Source organism: Alligator sinensis, unplaced genomic scaffold, assembly GCF_000455745.1.
Source record: "Alligator sinensis unplaced genomic scaffold, ASM45574v1 scaffold400_1, whole genome shotgun sequence".
In the NCBI taxonomy this organism is placed as follows: Eukaryota; Metazoa; Chordata; order Crocodylia; family Alligatoridae; genus Alligator; species Alligator sinensis.
The window spans coordinates 1449177-1467730 of NW_005841897.1; the positions used below are offsets into that span (position 1 = coordinate 1449177).

Here is an 18554-nt window from a genome sequence, read left to right on the forward strand (position 1 = left end):
TAACTTTTCCTCCTTCACATGACAAATTCCACAGTGACTATACTGGGTCATGTATTTCTGCTCCTTTTCAGTTAAATGGGCCTTTTATTCTGTTTGCAATTCTCAAAAACCAATGTTTTCTCCATTAATTCCAGCTGTCCCACACAGTGATATTCTCTGCATTTTCCAAATTATTTAGCAAATATAAATCTGCAAAGCCAAGCAATTTTCCAAATAAGATTAATTCAACATCAGTTGCCTTTACTTGGTTACCTTTTCATATTTGCATCAATATCACCCCTGATAGGAGAGCTGAGGGAAACACTGCTCCTTTCACTGCAGTTGTATAGGCAGGAAGGGCCTCAGGGCACATAGGCTATTTCCTCAATGATTTTGCTATGCGTCAGCTCTCATCTCTAGGGTGTACATGCACATCTGCATCCATATGAGGCCAGGTAAGATTCTTTTGGAAAAGGGCTGGCAAGTGTGAGCATGTAGCTGGGATTCACACTCAGCACTGTGCCAGGGCAACTGGGTTTTTTACATATCAACTAGTGATCAATGTATTTATGTATTAGTCATGTCAACTGTATAATGCTGGAGCACACATGCAAGATTATTGAACAGTTTGAACATTAAGAACCTCTCCCAAGTGATCAATATTTATCACCTCTCCCACACACCCAAGCAGAAGCCTCAGAAAAGAAATAAGCCTTCTACCAGGCTTCAAGGAAGGAGATTCCTGTACTGAGATTGCCACACCAAGCACCTCAGCAATCAAGATACCGTATGTAGCTTCAGCTCTTCTGTACCACAGAGTAAGTGGCAGGACCCAGGTACCACAGGCCACCCCACCTGTGAAGACCCACAGAAGAGAGTCTAAAGAGGTACCTTGAACAGAGCAAAAGGAAATTGTAGGGGCGTAGGACTTACTAGACCAGATCAGCTCATCGACTCTGTCAGCTGAGTACGGACCTGTATATATTATTCCAGCAGTCCCTCCTGCTGCCGCTGCTGCTTCTGTGAAAATATCCTATTGCCTAAGTTGCCTATTGCCCAATGCCGCACATGGAGCTGGAGCAGGGTGGAGTCCCGCTCCCCCTCCCTCCTTCCTTAACAATCAGATCAGCATAGGTGCTGGCTGTCCCTAGATACAAGGGTGACAGTTGTCCAGGAAATAGGGAAGTCATTGGTGATTCTGTAGATGACTGAGGAAGCCTAGTGATCAGTTTACACTCCAAATACAAGACTGTGTTATCCCCACTGGCTGGCACAACTATGCATTAATGTTCTTACAGTTTTTCACTCCTTTTTCAAAGCTGGGAGGGTTTAGACAGGGATGATCCTGCCTTGTGCAGACACTGAACGATCCCTTCCAGCTCTATTTTTCTATGATTCTATCCAGTTTTCATTAGCTAGCCAACACCCTCCCCTCCCTCTGCAAAGTGATAGTATTAGAGCAATCAGAATACTGAAATATCAGCTTCTGATTTAACCTCAATGTCAACCTGATGTAAATGTGGCCAATTCACTGGGAGAATGCAAGGGTAAGCAATGCCCCATATGACTGGAAGCAGCTTCACATTTTATATAGCCCCTGCCCCAAAGTTTAAAATACTCTCTTCCTGCAAGCATGGCTCTAGGCATTTCAAACCAGTGGGCAGCATACCAGACTTGCTCCATGGATTTAGTGCAAGCCTTACACCTGGGAACTAGATCTTAATCGCTGCCAGTTTCAACAAGCTGAAGCCCATTTCCACATTCTCAAACATTTATTCAAGAGTAGGCAACACAGCTCAGCTTCCAGGCACTGCTCAGAGGACTCAATACATGTATCTGACCCAAACCAACTAAACCCACTTACCTGGGAGGACCAAAAGGAACTCATCCCCTATTCCCAAACACGCTCCCCATAGCTGCTGCATGTGAAATATTATGGACAGGCAAGGTTCTTTGGGTAGATGCGATATCTTTTATTAGACCAACTGTGTAGTTGGAAAAAAAGTTCTTTGCAAGCTTTCAGGCACAAGCACCTTTCTTCAGGCATTGGGAGACTCTGCTGCTGTTCTGAGATCTCCAAGGTAGAAAAGAAGCAGTCTGTGAAAAAGTAAATAGGTAAGTTAGGAAAAAAATGGGTAGAGAAGGAGGGGAGGGGAAGAAGGTGGGGAAATGTGTAAATAGTAAGTTCAGGCTACATTTATGGCTACCAACAACCCTGCAAATATTTTGGACTGAACTGGAAGGGCGGGGGGAGGCGGGGGGATGTGTAAATGGTAATTCAGGCTACACTTACAGGTATAACCAACAACCCTGCAAATATTTTGGACTGAACTTTGCCCCCTGCACACTGGTGTTTCCAGATGCATTTGTTGAGGGAGCTTGCTGCACAGGCCATCCTTCCCTTTAGCTCATATTACCTCATTCACTGCACAGTAGAGATGCAATCCATTTCTTATTTGATTAGCTACTGATTATAGAAAGGCAAACAGTAGCCCTGCAGCAGATGGAAAAAAACAGGCCTGCCCACAGGACAGGGCAGCTGGCTAGCCAGGCTTGTTTCACTGCGATCCCAGAAATGCTGTGACATGACTCAGCTGCTTCAGCTGGAAGGGAATTCAGGCAACCCGATTTGTTTTCATTCTTTCTACAGGTTCTGCCAAGCAGGATGACAACAGCACTTTTGTTAAGATCCCAGCAAGGCAGTTTGAAGCTCTTAGGGCTGATCACACCCATTGTGTCTGTTGCTGGTGTTCCACTTTCTGAACAGTGGCTACAACAAAAAGTCACCTTTCCAAATTAACTGCCTCTTTCGGGTCCCACGGCCAAATATTTAACCTGAACTAGTCAAACAGCAAGTCAGCAAAAGTACTGCCAATTAGTTTCCTCAGTCTTGATAACTGGAAGAAAGTTTATCTGAGTTGCTCATCAATACTCAGGGAATAGATTTATTAGGAATACCACAGATTAGATGAGGTTTTCCCAGGTACAAGGGTGAAAATCCAGCAGCAGAGTTGTACAAACCTGTTGGTCAGAAAGCTAATAAATAGTACCCAGAATTCTTGCAGTAGCTGCAGGTTTCATCAGATCTCAAAGCATTACAAAGACACTTTACTCTCCCTAATATGAGTAGGAAAATTAAGAAAGGAAGGTTCAATGACTTGCCCAACTTCAAACAGAGGAGCAGTGGCAGAGCCAAATGAAGCACTCAGAACCCCAGCTGTGCTCCCCCACCAGTCCTGTGCTCTCAGCACTTACTAACACCCACACACTTACTGAATCTAGTAAACGCCTAAGATCTGTAGGGCTGTTTTAAAATCTTGTGCTTGGGTCAATAACCATACACAGATATCAGACCATTCAAACAATCCATCCTAGTGGCAAGATGGTACATGTCATATGATAGGACTTGTAATAGATTAAGCATTCCACAAGCTAAAACTAGATCTGCGGGAATAGTAAACATATCTAATTCTCTGCTTCCTTACTCTGCTCCCACTTCCAAGATGGAAGGCAGGGTATCCACAGTCTGTATCCCTGGACTGCATTCTTAACAATACTTACCTCTTATCCAGAGCATCTCATCCATATTGGGGTGGATGGATTGGACAATTGCCCCATCCAAAACATCAAAGCAAGTTCCAAAGGGAAGTGAAAGGATTGTCCCCATTTTACAAGTATGGTAATGGAGGTACTAAGGTGAAATATCTATTCTGTCACATAGCAGCAATAGCAGAATCATGTAGATTCCCAATACCCAACTGAGATCTCTTCAGTAGCACACAGGACTGGGCATTGCCTTGTTTTACTACTCAAAATGGCAAGCTCAATATATGCTTGTTGATTTGGACTCCTCTTTGTTCTAATGGGAGGGAAGAGGGGGATGGATTTCTCACCAAGTGAGCTGTCATTTTAAATGTCAGATCTAAAGCCAAGGGCTTCAGCTTCCTGACACGTTCTCTCCTACACCTGACGTGCTGGAGAGAGGAAGTTCTGTTTCTATGCAGATTTCTCATTTGAATCCAGTAGATCAAACTGTGTCCCCACTTAAATCCTGCACAGCTCCACTGACCCAAATTCCTTACAAGCCTCAACCATCCTGCAGCTTTTTTTCTGCCCTCTTCATCTATAGCTTTCCTTACACTTGCTTCCCTCCTCTCCCATCTGTTTAAAAACACTGCAAAAAGCAGCCTAGCTATGCCCATGTCACCCAACAGCCTTCTCTAGCCCCCTATTGCTTCTGCTTCTGACACGCTTATCTCAGAATTTCCATGCTATACTGGATTTTGATTCTTATGCACAATTTTTAGAGGTATTTGGGGGTACTCACATGGAGCAGAGTAGGAGAGACATTCCTTTTGAGCACATCTAGCTAGCAGAAAAGCCTCTGCTCAGATGTTTCTTCTCTAGGGTGAATCCAACAGTAGAAATGCTGTGGGTTTGGAGGGACTATATGCACTAGAGCTGCAAGGAAAGTGTGTCTCTGGACAGGAGCTGTGTCAGGTATAAAACTAGGGCAACATGTAATTACAGGAAGGCATGGAAAAAAGATTGCTACAGTACAGAACACTTTCCGTGAGCCAGTGCAGGAACCCCCTGAGGTTTACTGGAGTCGTGGGAAGATTATGTTCCAAGAAACTTAGAACTGTTAAAAATGATTCCTGGATTTGAGGTTATTCATAACAAAATTAACTCATAAAGTAGGATTTAGCAGGAGCTCAGTGCGCTGTAACATTTACTTGTCTCTTTGTTTTCCCCTCGTAGCCTTACCTTGCTAGAAAAACTAGAACAGATAAGCCTGCTTTAAATTAAATAACACAGATGGGTAGGCTGCTAGGACTGGGTGTGCTGTAGGTTTGGAAGATGGTGATATCAGTGGATTGGTTGATTTTGAATGTGTTGTCAAGGCAGCCTATTACAGCTCAAAGAAGAAAGAAAAGCAAGGCCAAGATTATTTGCCTGCTTCTGGCCACATTCTGAATGCCGTCAGCTCTCACTCATTTTCATGGGAAATGGAAATAATCAACTATAAGTTTATATAGTCTCCAAGTCAGAACTGATTGCATACCTCTGCATCCTGGAAAATGAAGGGGTAAATGTGAGTGATTCCTAGAGTTTAGGGATTCTTACAAGTCTGATGGTAGTAGGCATGATGACCATGTTCATACTTTACCTTTCCATCTAAAAACTGCAGTGTGTTTTGCGATATAGGAATGAAGTTGGCTTAGGAAAGGTAGTGGGGAAAATGTTCAAAAGCAAAGGAGCCTAAATCTTGCTGACTTTCCATGTGTCTTGGGTGCTTTGGGCAATATAACCATTTTACAAACAGGGAAGCTGAAGTCAAGAGAGATTAAGTGAGTCACCCATGTCACATAATAAATATGATAGACCCAAGAATAAGATTCAATTGTCCCGACTCCTAGCTCTGGACTTCTTCCTGCCCCAGGCATGGGGCAGGGTCATCATGACCCCAATCGTATTTCCATGAACACAATAGTAGAGGCAAAAACAGACAGAGGTTCAAGCTGATTTATCTTTACTTCACAGTCTCAGCAAACAAATCTGCATTCAAAAGTTATTTCACATTAATATATTAATTGAACATTTTCAAAATAAATATTTTTCCCTTCAAAATAACCATTTCTTTACATCACTGCAAATCCAAAAACAATTCTAGAAAAGTCAGTGCGCAGAGAGCAGCAATATCATCAATCAACTAGAGATCAAACTAAAAGAAGACAGACAGGAGGTGAGCCTTTTTTTTCACCCAGATTGCATGCAATGAGTCTCAGCAAGCTTCCCTAACACATGATCTTTCTGCACACTTACTGGGAGAATGACTATGCCCCTCCCTGTACCTTCCCACTTGAATAACTCTGTAAATCTGATTTATGCAAAAGTCTCTTTACAATGCAAGTTTTCACGCAGCTGATTATCGATCAGTTCTGCAGAAGTCACAAGTGCCACAGCGACTGTTACCAAAGATCAACAAGATGACATAATGGAGCAAGCAAGCTTGCACCTCTCTCAGATCCCAGACGCCCACATGAATGAGCAAGATTAGTGTTATTGATAAAGTACATATTTGGTCTGGGACCACTAAAAACGGTGCTAACCATTACACAAGAAAATGAACAAGTCAAACAGAGTGCAATTTCAGACATACTTTCAGGTCTCAAGTTCTGCTAGAGTAGATTTTCCGCAGCTATTTATCCACCTGTACCTCTCAACTAAACAATTTAATCGCAGCCGTAAGACAGTTCACTGGCCACAAAGTGCAGCTTATATTATTGGAAAGGGGAAAAATAAATAAGATGTATTCATGTTTAGAAAAAGGAATGTTCAGGATTTAGTGATTTAAGACCCATGTGTCCATCTAGAAGGAAAAGAGACAATGGAACATTCTGGTATCCTGTTATGCCACTAACCAATCTTATAAGAGGGCAGTATGTTTCCGCAAAAGGAGAAGCTTGTCTGCAAGAAGACAGGACACATAATTGAACTTTGTGGGGCTACAGAATGCTTCAGGTGTCCAGGATGACAGAAATTTCCTGAGTACTCAAGAAAAAATTCAACAAGTGACAATTTCCTTCCATTTCCCAGCCTCTTTCTGGAGCCTCCCCATGTGATAATGGGTCAGAGGAAAGCTAGGAGAGATACTCTGAAGTTCAGATTTGTCCAGGAAAGGCCAATAGTTTTTTTTCTGGATGATGGCTCTGTTGTTAAATGTCAGTTTGGAACAATCACTTAGTTCAAATAAAAGTAATTTTAAATATCAAAAGAAAAAAAGTGATGGAAGAGAAACTAATCACAGACAAAAACCAAACTTCCAATTCTAGTATCACCGAGCACAGGAAGGGAAGGATTGTTACACCAGGGATGAACAAACCCTCAAGGCTAAAAGTAATCCATAACACTTTAAATCTCTTTCCTTACTACGCACGTTATCTACCATTGAAGTTAATGGAAGTTATGTGTCTCAAAGGAAGGCTCTATTCCTTAAAGCTGTGCAACCCACCCCAAAATTCAGCCAAAGTGGGAAACAAGGAAGCAATGGATTGTGGAGAAGTTCCTTCTCAGCTTATTGGTTTTTCTTGTCTTCTGGTGGGAAGTAGGGAGGTGGTGGTGGTTGATCCTAAAAGAGAAGGGGGGGAAATGTAACAATCGTGGCTAACATCAATGAATTCATACAAATTCTGCTTCTGCCAAAAGGAAGAACTATCAACACAATCAATATTGCTGCCTTTAAACCTCTACTTCCCATACGTGATTGTTGTCCAGGTTACAAATATTAAAGCTGGTTTCCCATGACATTTACCCCAAGAGATTAATTCCTTATAGAATCAAAGAATCACAGAAAATTAGGGTTGGAAGGGACCTCGGGAGGTCATCTAGTCCAACCCCCGATCAAAGCAGGACCATTCTCTACTAGATCATCCCAGCCAGGGTGTTGTCGAGCCTGGCCTTAAAAAGCTCCAAGGACAGTGACTCCACCACCTCTCTAGGTAACCCGTTCCAGTACTTCACCATCCTCCTAGTAGAAAAGTTTTTCCTAATATTCAACCTCAACTTCCCTTGCTGCAATTTGACACCACTGCTCCTTATTCTGTTATCTGCCACCCCTGAGAACAGTCTAATTCCATCCTCTCTGGAACTGCCTTTCAGGGAACTGAAGGCTGCTATCAAATCTCCTCTCAGTCTTCTCTTCTGCAGACTAAATAGTTCCCTCAGCCTCTCCACATAAGTCATGTGCCCCAGCATCCTAACTATTTTTGTTGTCCTCCACTGGACTCTCTTCAACTTGTCCACATCCTTTCTGTAGTGGGGGGCCCCAAAACTGGACACAGTACTCCAGATGCCAAATAGAGGGGAACAATTACTTCCCTCAATCTGCTGGTGACGGTAACGCTCCTACTAACGCAGCCCAGTATGCTGTTAGCCTTCTTGGAAACAAGGGCACACAGTTGACTCATATCCAGTTTACTGCCTATTCTAACCCCCAGGTCCTTTTCTGCAGAGCTGCTGCTTAGCCAGTTGGTCCCAAGCCTGCAGTGGTGCAAATAACTTCACAACGACTCTTGATTTCTCTTAAACGTACAACATTCTCGCCCTCACAGAACAGCATGCAGTTGTTTATTACACATAGGACAACGTGTGAAACTTACCGCGGGCATGTAGACATTGTGAGGGTTGACTGGACTGTAATAAGCACTGGCAGCAGCTTCTGCAGCCTTTGCTTCAGCTGTTGCAAACAAACAGATCAAAGAGTTAAGTGAGGCTGCAGGGAGTTTTCTTTTATAACCAAATAGACCCTGCCATATTTCCTCCCTCAAGTACTAGAACAGCTTCTGTTTCTGTGCAGAGGGGCAATGACAACAAAAATGTGCCTGGCTAGTGCAATCCCTCCCAAAGGATGTGTCACCATATTACAGCCCAATTAAATAAAATTGATTAAGAGCTCTTGAGGGACTCTGCACTGAAAAAGCCATGCTATCCTGGTGTATGAGCTTAGAGGTGCTACCTGGGATGATTTCACAACCAAGGAATAAATGCCACCAGTTGCTTCTGAAGAGCACTGGAACACAGGCACCACTCACAGGAAGTGACCAAAGACACACTTTTAAATAGAAAAACAAAGGCTTAGCGAAGCTGTGGGCACTTGCTCCTTGGAAGAAATTAATCCACAAGAGCAGCCTGTTGCTTTTCATGATGCTGAAATCTTAGATTCACTTGACAGTCCTTAGCAGATCAGAGGCAGATTGAGATTCAAGAGATGTGCTAGATCCCGACTCCTAGAATACTGCTTTGACAAAGACAGATCCAGCAGGCAGCAGATTCCCATGCAAGAGTTTCTAAGAAAGTGCTCCATAGGATTCTGATTAACTGTACTTGACTTGAAAATAGGAGTGTGAATTTCATGCCTGCCTCACACTCATTTTTCTTCTATATCTTGCACTCAGTATGATTTATTAAAGGAAATGTCAGCAGGTCAGATTCAAAGAGCATAGCCATTATGCCCATGCTAACTAAACTTAGCTTTCACGCTGATTTTTCTCCTTGTATGACAACCATCTCTCTAGGAAAACAAGGCTGCATTCTTTTCTGCTTCGTATTTCATAAGCAGAATGGATTCAACCATACAATTTGTTGTTTCTATCCAAGCTGCAAAGATCTCAGATTGGCTTTCAAGTCAAATTGAATTTGTAGGGCTAGCAGTTATGGAAAAAACCTCACAATGTTTAACTTGGGAGCAGGTTGGTTATAAAAATCACCATAAATAAATCTGAAACCCTCAACGATGCCAATTTTACTGTTGCTTCTCAGAGGAGACTCCCACTCAAAATATTTTTGCTCCTACTCATTGCTCCCAATATACTTTTCCTCGATCACATCACTGTCTAACAGAATGTATATCTACCTCCACCTGGGAATATTATTACTATTAGAAAGAGGTTTCAATTTAACTCCATGGACACATTTCTTACCCGCGGGAGTGGAAGGAAGGTCTGGACCACCGACTGGAGGTTCCATGGGCCCAGGATACGGAGGTGGTGGAGGCTGCATATAACCCATGGCTCCATCCATCATGGGAGGACCAGGATAAAACTCTGCTAAAAAAACAGAATGAAGAATCAAAATACTTTAAGAGGGAGTCTCTTTGCTTCACTCACAATATAGAGCCAAAACAAGTCACAGTATGATTAAATAAGCACCTAAGGTGACGTGAGGCACTGAACCAAACTGGAGAACAATCCAGATGGGTTAGAATACAGGGAGAATGTAGTGAAGGGGATTTAACTGTAGGAGCCTATTACAGACCTCCTAACCAGGAGGAAGAGCTTGACCATGAATTCACTAGGAAACTGGCAGAGACTCTCTCAGTGCGTGGTCACATGGGCAACTTCAACCACCCTGACATCTCATGGGAAGAGCATTCAGCCAAATACGATTGGTCACAAAGCTTCCTCACTTGCATTGAGGAGCTCTATTTGACTCAAGAAGTCTATGGGCTGACAGAAGGTAAGGTGCTGCTAGATCTGGTACTAGCCAAAGGGGATGATCTAGTCAGCGACCTGAGGATCAAAGGGAAGCTTAGTGACAATGATAGCAAGTTGATCACTTTCTCTATTCATCGCATAGCTGGCAAATCAGTCAGCAATGCAGAAATCCTCACCTTCAGGAAAGCTGACTTTCACAAGCTCAGGAGGTTGGTTGTTGAGGCCCTGAGAGACCATGATCTGACAGGGAAGGGAGTCCACAATGAGTGGTTGCTCCTTAAGGACGTGATCCTAAAAGCACAAGGGAAGTCCATTCCAGCCCGTAGGAAAGGTAGCAAAAGGGCTGAGAGACACCCTTGGCTCAACAGGGAACTCATGGACCTCCTGAATCTGAAAAGAGAAGCTTATAAAGGGATGGAAGCCAGAAACTACCACTAAGGAGGATTATGCAGCACTGGCCTGCACCTGTAGGGAGCGGACCAGAAAACCCTAGGCTGAAAGTGAACTCAAACTGGCTACAGGAATCAAGGACAATAAAAAGTCCTTCTTCAAATATGTGGGAAGTCAAAAAAAAAACAACCCAAGGGCAACATCAGACCCTTGCTGAACCAAATGGGGCAACTGATATCCGACACCCAGAAAGCTAATCTCCCTCAACGATTACTTTGTGTCAGTTTTCCACCAGCCCAAGGGGATCATCCTGCCTGACAAGACGCAGGACTACCAGGGCAAGGGCCATCATATGCCTATTATTGGCGAAGATCTTGCGAGGGAACAGCTTGAGAGGCTGCGCATCCACAAGTCAGCTGGCCCGGATGGAATGCACCCAAGAGTACTAAGAGAGTTGGCTGATAGCATAGCATGACCAATGGTGAGGATATTTGAGAACTTGTGGCACAGGAGAGGTTCCTGAAGGTTGGAAGAGGGCCAATGTGGTGCCTATCTTCAAGAAAGGAAGGAAGGAAAGAAGAAAGGAAGATCCAGGGAACTACAGGCCTCAATCCCTGGAAAGATCTTGGAAAAAAAAAAATCAAAGAAACCATCAACAACAGACTAACGGAAGGCAATGTTCTGAGAGATAGCCCACATGGCTTTGATGCGGATAGGTCTTTCCTGACCAACCTCATTCTCTTTTATGACCAGGTGACACATCACTTGAACAAAGGAGAAGAGGCTGAAGTCATATATTTAGATTTCAAAAGCCTTTGACTTGGTTTCCCATGATGTCCTCATGGTAAAACTAGGGAACTGTGGCCTTGACAAACTTACGGTCGGATGGCTTGGGAACCAGCTCTGTGGTTGGACGCAGAGAGTGACAGTTGATGGAACTGAGTCAACATGGTGCATAGTGACCAGTGGTGTCCCCCCCAGGGCTCAGCAGTCGTACCAATACTCTTTAATATATTCATAAATGGTCTCGATTTGGGTGTCAGAAGCGGACTGGCTAAGTTCGCAGACGACACCAAATTATGGGTAAGTGCGGTCATGCTAGATGATAGGCTAGCAATTCAGGCTGACCTGGACAGGCTAGCAAGGTGGATGGATTCAACATGGAGAAACACAAGGTGCTCCACCTTGGGAGAAAAACCCACGTCATACTCATAGGCCTGGCAGTGCTACACTCACTAGTACCACAACCAAACAGACTTGGGGGTCATGACTGACCACAATGTGAACATGAGCCACCAATGCGATGCTGTAGCCAGCAAAGCGAATAAAACTCTGGCTTGCATCTACCAATGCATCTCAAGCAAGACCCAAAAAATCATCCTCCCACTGTACTCGGCCTTGGTGGGGCCACAGCTGGAGTACTGCATCCAATTCTGGGCTCCACACTTTAGAAAGGATGTAGAGAGGCTTGAGAGTCAAGAAGAGAGCCACATGCATGATTACACGTCAAGAGAACAAGCCTTATGAGGAGAGGCTGAGAGGCATGGGACTCTTTAGCCTGGAGAAGTGAAGGCTCAGGGGTGACTTAGTGGCAGCCTATAAATATATAAGGGGTGTGCATCAGGAACTGGGAGAATGTCTGCTTACCAGGGCACCCCAAGGGAAGACAAGGTCCAACTGCTGCAAACTGCTGGAAGACTATTTTAGACTGGACATAAGGAAAAACTTCTTTACCGTCCAAGTCTCCAGAGTCCAGGATAGACTCCCCTCAGAAGTGGTACAACCACCTGCTCTGGATACTCTTGGATGCTTATCTTGCTGGGGTGATCTGACCCCCACTGACTTCCTGCCCCTTGGGCAGGGGGCTGGACCCGATGATCTCGCGAGGTCACTTCCAACCTTAATGCCTATGAAAACTATGAGATAGTATCTTGAAACAAGCATCTCTTGACTCTCTTCGCTCAGATTTTTTTAAAACTTTATAGACTTAAATTTGCAGACTCACCTGGAGGTGGTGGTGGATAGGGGTAACCTGCCGGAGGGGGAGGGAAAGTCCCATTGGCTGCAGGTGGTGCAAAGGCATAGGCTCCATTGGGCATATAGGAATAACCATATGCTCCATTAGGAACTTCACCCCTGGAAGCTATAAAGAGAAAACTCAAGTCAATTCAACCAGGTCCACACGAGTGTATAAAGGACAAGACAGCCAGAGCTCTTCACAACAGGAAGTAAAACTCAGAGACCAGTGGTGGCCAACTGTCACTGTAGCTGCCCGTATGAGGCCAACTGTACAACCAGGTTCAAAAACAGACTAGGACAAATGTATGGAGGACAGGTTCATTAATAGCAATTAAATAAAAGAGTCAAGGACGTATCCTCTAACATCCCTAAATCGATGATGACCGATGCCAGAGAGAGTATGATGCGACAGATTAGATTAGACATGCCCTATATACATGCTTTTCCTCTAAATCATCTTATACTGCCACTGTCAGAGACAGGCTCCTGGGCCAGATGGATCATTAATCTGACCTAGTATGGCACTTCTTACATTTTTTTTTTTTTTTTTTTAAGTAAAGCAAGTGAATTCCCAGAACTAGCTCGAATAAAAAATACATTTTAACCCACTGGGCTGCATTTTATTTTAAGAGTACAAACACATCAACAGAAAGCCATTATATCCCTCTACCCTGTTCTTCTATGACTAGCTGATTTAGCTTTCTTTTTCTTTGTTAAACACTTCAGTACCTTGAGATGCAACCTGCAGCATCCGTTGTCCAAATTCAATAGCACCCCCGGCTGAAAAGGTCATTTTGAACGTCACAGATCCTTCCCAGCCACCTGCAGAGGAAGAGAGGATTCAGAAGGAAGAAGAAAATCCTTTTCAATGTGTTTTTAGACTTCTACGGCAAATATTGTGGTGAATTAAAGATCCCTCCTAGATTGTACTTTGCAAGACTTACACCTTAGAGGCCCATGGAAAAGTGGTAAAAGTGCTGTAATTATGTCTTGGCTGAAGTCATGTTGGCCTGCCGGTATGTTTCAAATTAAGAGATGCCTCAAATATTGAAGCATCAATGAGGGAGAGACAAGGAAAGTTTCTAAAAAGCTCCAGTTCTTTTGTCATACCTGCCACCCTGTAGACCAAGTTATCGGGAACATTAGATTTGCTCCATCTTTGTAGAGGCTTAGTGCACAGGACAGGGAATTTGTTAATCCAGGCTGGTAAAAAGCCTTCACAGCTATACTCAAGAGTCAGCTGTAATTTAAATTTGGAAATTCAAATACCCAATAAAACAAAGAGCATAAACGGCATGAGTTCTCATATGAGCAACATTAATCCACTACAGAGTCCAAGGAAGATAGCCTAAGTTAGTTTAATAAAAATTAGTGACATCTCACTTTCAGACTAAACAGGAAAGCTAGAACAGCCAAGAGGCCTAACAATGCATCACAGCAGTATCAGTGTCAAGCCAGACAAAGCTACAAAGATTAAACGTCATGAAATAAACCAGACGTGCGTGTGTGTTACATAATGACGCAAACCTCTTCTAGGGAAGAGGCACACAGAATGAAGCGAATCCATTTGCCTTTCATATGGTTTCTACTTCACTTTCACTGTATGTGCTTCCTCACAGCCTAATTTGTCCTATTTGATTCCACACAGAAGCCGTGATACTGACTCCAGGATAAAAAAAACTGTAGTATCATAAGCACTGGATCATGATTTCGGTGCAGAGGTAAATAGGAGAAATTGAGCTGAGGATGAAAAAGTTTATTAAGTGACAACTTTAGTAACTAGGAAGTGACACCAAAAATCGGGAGCAAGTAAAATCCTTGTTGTACAAGTCTTTTTCCTCTTCACTCCATATTTGACCCAGTATGGAATCTCCTTTTAAATGAGCTTCCCTTGTTTCAAAACAGTCCAATCTCTTTCAACCCTGACACAAAATAATTTATTCCCTTTTCTTTAAAACTAAAGTGATTTAAAATTGCTTTTATGGCTAATATATTTTGTGGCAACAACATGCCTTTCCCTCAACTTGATTGACTATACACGACTATTTTCTGTATGTAATCATATCTGAAAGGGAACAGACTCAGAAAAGAAATGGATGCATTCAGCATAAGGAGATCTGGACAGGGATCGAATAGGTTGTTATCTCAACTGGCCATAGCTAATTGATGTCCTTAGAATGCTGCTGGCATGGGTTTCTCTTATCCAGAAGCCACTTAAGGATGTTTAGTCAATGAGATCAGGCAGCTGATTGAATTTAACATTCTGAATAGAGGGTGGGAATGAGATCTGATGCTTTAATAGACCACTTCATTGTAAGCAGGGGAGGGGTGAAACATTTTTAGCTATTATTTTCCAAGAAAGCAGCAAGGTTTTACAGTTCTGTATAACAAATTTTTGAGTATCATTCAGTTTGGATCAAACCCAATACTCACTTCCCTGTGAATCTGATACGCTTCACATCTTAAACTCTACTATGAATCCATATAATACATACCTCCTGTTTCTGCTTTCACTGTACCCTTAATGTAATTTGCTCCAAAGACAGGCTGCTTAATCTCACAATCCTTCGTTAAATAAAAGGGCATCATGAAGGACTGCATGGGGTCCTTTCCCTTTGACACAAAGATAACCTGCAAGGCAAAGGAGCAAATCTGTGACAAGGCAGCTTTAGAATGGTTAGGAAACACAGGGCCAAGCTGCTGTCAGAAGATGGAGTTCAACATGCTGAAACTGCTTCCCACGCTTGTAGCTTCTAATCAGTTCTGCAAGTCACGAGATCTGCAGCGACAGGGGTAAACAGACACTATCAGGCAACCACTGCAAAGGACCTTCTAGAAACAGACCCTGGAAAGGATTACCGGGCTGCTCCCTGCTCTCCCCATAGCCATGACTTTATAGTTTAACTGTTGCTTTAAGCAACTAACTGTACATGTCTAATTCAATTCCTAAGAATATCTGGCAGGCTACTGGCCATGTTGTTCCGATTATAAATGTCATAGTTTCACAGTTGTTTGGGGATAGAAGGGACCTTACAGTTCAAGTCCAGCCCCCCTGCAATTGGGCAGGAAAGACTGCTGGCATCAGATGACCCCAGCAAGGTGGGCATCAAGATGCTTTCTGAAGATCACCAGGGTGGGTGACTGTACCACCTCTGGGGAGAGTCTTTTCCAAACCCTCAGCACTTGGCTTGTAAAGAAGTTTTTTCTTATGCCCAGTCTGAAGCAATCTTCAGTCAGCTTGTGCCCATTATTTCTAGTTCTTCCCTGGGGGCCTTGGTGAACAGATGCTCCCCCAGGGCCCTGATGTATGCCCCCGATATATTTATAGGCTGACACCAAGTCCCCTCTGAGTCTTCTCTTCTCCAAGCTGAACAGTCCCAAGTCTTTCACTGATCCAGCATACAAGGTGACTCCATATTTTCAGGTTCAATTTTAGGAAAAACAGTTTTTTCCCTGAACTATAAATCAATAACTGTATTTGAAGATACTGAATTGCTATGGCCCTTACAAAACCCCACAGGAGAATCAAATAACCAAGGAAAGGAGCCAGGGGGCTATCTACACTAAAAAGACAAGAATAAAAACCGTACTAAAACTTGACTTCATATTTTTGTTGCAAAATACAGTATGTACTAAAATCAAGATTGGACAGGGCTTAATTATAGGCTAACCCCACATATAAGTAGGGCATGATTTTTATGGTTCGTCTGGAGGAAATAAAAGGCAGACTTCATTAGAATGATTCACTAGTTGCTTCTAGAAACTAATATGTTTTCTCACCTTGGCAAATCAGACAGAATTTACAATGCATTTGTTATGCTCCTGAGTCAAAGGATCATCCTAACTTCAAGGGCCACTAAATGAACCACATTTTCCAGAATCACTAGTTTCTATGAAACTTTCATTATAAAGACTCCAACTTAACTACACAAAATTACTTGGCTACTTACTCTATATGGAGTCAAGAAGACGCTTCCTTTCTTGGTCCCTTTGAAGGCATCCAGCATAGATTCCATATCACTGAAAGCAATTTCTACATGGTCATAGGTCATCAAAATGCTAGAGATAAGCCAAGAAAAGAAGAGGCCCATTATTAGGACTCAATTTGTAAGAGTAGGCTGTATGTGATTTGGGGACCTATGGGAAATGAGTCAATAACCTCAACCCAGGATTAAGCAGGGGAGCTCTGTTCTCACAAGAGATAAAATTGCAACTGGTTTCTTTTTAGGGAGTCTCTGACTTCATCATTGTAGTGCTCTTGTATTCTGTTTATCGTTTTGACTCAGAAAATGGCATATTCAAGTAAGTGCTACTCATACAGTTCTATTGAAATGAAGGTGCCTTACACAGGTACAACAGTAGGCTGCAGTGATTTAACTAGGTTTGCATGGAAACCACATTCCAACAGAAACCATTATATCAGTACAGTAACTATGTGGGGCGCTGGCCTCAGTGGGGATAAGCCATGAAGGACTGTTGCCCTGACGCAGGGAATCGTCATGTCAGAGTTCATGGTGGAGAGATGTTCTGTAGTTACCTGGAACATACGTTTTCCACAGCAGTGAGAGCCCAGCTCTTTAGCAGGCCTGCCACAAATTAACCCTGCATCCCGAGTACCACTCGGATTCTCTTCCCTGCCTGATCCTTCTGCCCCTCGCCCTGTGCTCCCAGTCTGCTCTGCTGCTCTGCTTTCTGCTTCCCACCCTGTACTCGCAGCCCAATCTGCTGCTTCGCTTTCTGCACCCTTCCCCATACCTCCGGTCTAATTTCCTGCTTCACTTTCTGCTCCCCGCCCTGTACTCCCAGTCGGATCTGCTGCTCTGCTTCCTGCCCAAGCTCCCCATCTGATCTGCTGCTCTGCTTTTTGCTCCCTGCCCTTATCTGCCACTGTCCCGCCTCTCCCATTCCTGATCTGCCGTGTGTCACATGCAGACGCTGCCCGTGCCACGGGCTGGCCATCCACGTTCATCATCCATGTTCTATAGAGGGGGAACTTCCGTCTCCAGGGATAAAGACCAGCAACCTTTTTTTCTAGGACAACCCTCGCCAACAGCTCATTTCCTAAATAGGCAGAAGAAAGGTGGAAGTCCCTGCAGGGGGGCTGTAAAGAGGATGGAGCCGGACTGTTCTCAGCGGTGGCAGATGACAGAACAAGGAGCAACGGTCCCCAATCGCAGCAAAGGACTTTTTGGTTGGATATTAGGAAAAACTCTCCCATGAGGAGAGCAATGAAGCGCTCGGACAGGCCACCCAGGGAGGTGGTGGAAGCTCCATCCCTGAAGGTTTGTGATCTCCGGCTGGACAAAGCCTCAGCTGGGGCTGGTCCTGCTCCAGCTAGATCAGGATTTCTTAACCCATGGGGCGCAAGGATCTATAAAAGGGCCACGAACAAACCAGAAAAACGGGTTCAACCTTTACAAGAGGGAGCCGTGGGCTGGCCCCTGCAGGCGGGCGCAGCTCTACGCTGCCAGGGGCGGCTCGGGGGAGCGGGAGGAGGGCGATCAAGCCGGGGCTGCCACGCTGACATGCACGTGGCAGCCCGGCAGCGTCTACAAACCCAGCCGTGGCAGGTGCCAGAGCAAGGCGCAATGGGCTCACGCTGCAGCCAGGAAGACTGAGGACGCGCGCTCCGGGAGCCGCAGGGCCGGGGCGGGAAGGGTTAAACCCACAGGGAGGGGGCGGGGCGCACCAGGCCCGCGAGGAGCGCCCCGCCCACGCGACCCGAGCCCCACCCCCTCGGTAACGGCCACCGGGGGTGGGGGGGCAGGTCGCCCCGGGCCTGGAGAGGGGGGCGCTCACCTCTCGCTGTTGTTGACGATGACGCCGCCGCCCTCCGAGTGGTTCTTGTTGAGCGCCATGGCCAGCCGCCGCGCACTCTGTCTCAGGAGGGAAGGGCCCACTGCGCCGGCGCGGCGCGGCGTGATTACGTCAGCCGGCGGGGGCCCCGGGGCATGCTGGGAGATGCAGGCGCCGGGGCTGCCTCCAAGGGGCGGGGCCTGCTGTTCCCGCCAGAACCAGGGTGGTGCCCCAGGCCACGTGCCGCTGTGGGCTCAGTTTCCCCCTGCCTAGGGGAGCACCCTGACCTGACCCGGACCCGACAGGGTGGGAATCAAGGGATATAGGACTGGCCAGGACCAACAAGATGCACCATAAGAAAACAAAGCTGGAAAG

General features: G+C 44.8%; 1 protein-coding gene across 3 annotated transcripts; it reads right to left on the minus strand.

The window, feature by feature from the left end:
* Positions 1–2017: 2017 nt before the first annotated feature.
* WBP2 (WW domain binding protein 2) lies at positions 2018–18315 on the minus strand. Of its 3 annotated transcripts, XR_001357583.2 has the most exons (9): positions 18183–18315; positions 16334–16442; positions 14879–15014; positions 13113–13205; positions 12370–12507; positions 9462–9587; positions 8142–8218; positions 6995–7111; positions 2018–2076 (listed from the first exon to the last, which is right to left on the minus strand). XR_001357583.2 is itself a non-coding variant. In XM_014517248.2 (8 exons), exons 1-8 carry the CDS (start codon positions 18239–18241, stop codon positions 7058–7060), a joined length of 789 nt encoding a protein of 262 aa, XP_014372734.1. In that variant the 5' UTR covers positions 18242–18315; the 3' UTR covers positions 5461–7057. The 3 variants fall into 3 exon arrangements, 2 of the variants coding, with proteins under 2 accessions (XP_014372734.1, XP_025053289.1); XM_014517248.2 differs by lacking the exon at positions 2018–2076 and having other exon boundaries at positions 5461–7111; positions 9462–9584; XM_025197504.1 differs by lacking the exon at positions 2018–2076 and having other exon boundaries at positions 5461–7111.
* Positions 18316–18554: the final 239 nt, after the last annotated feature.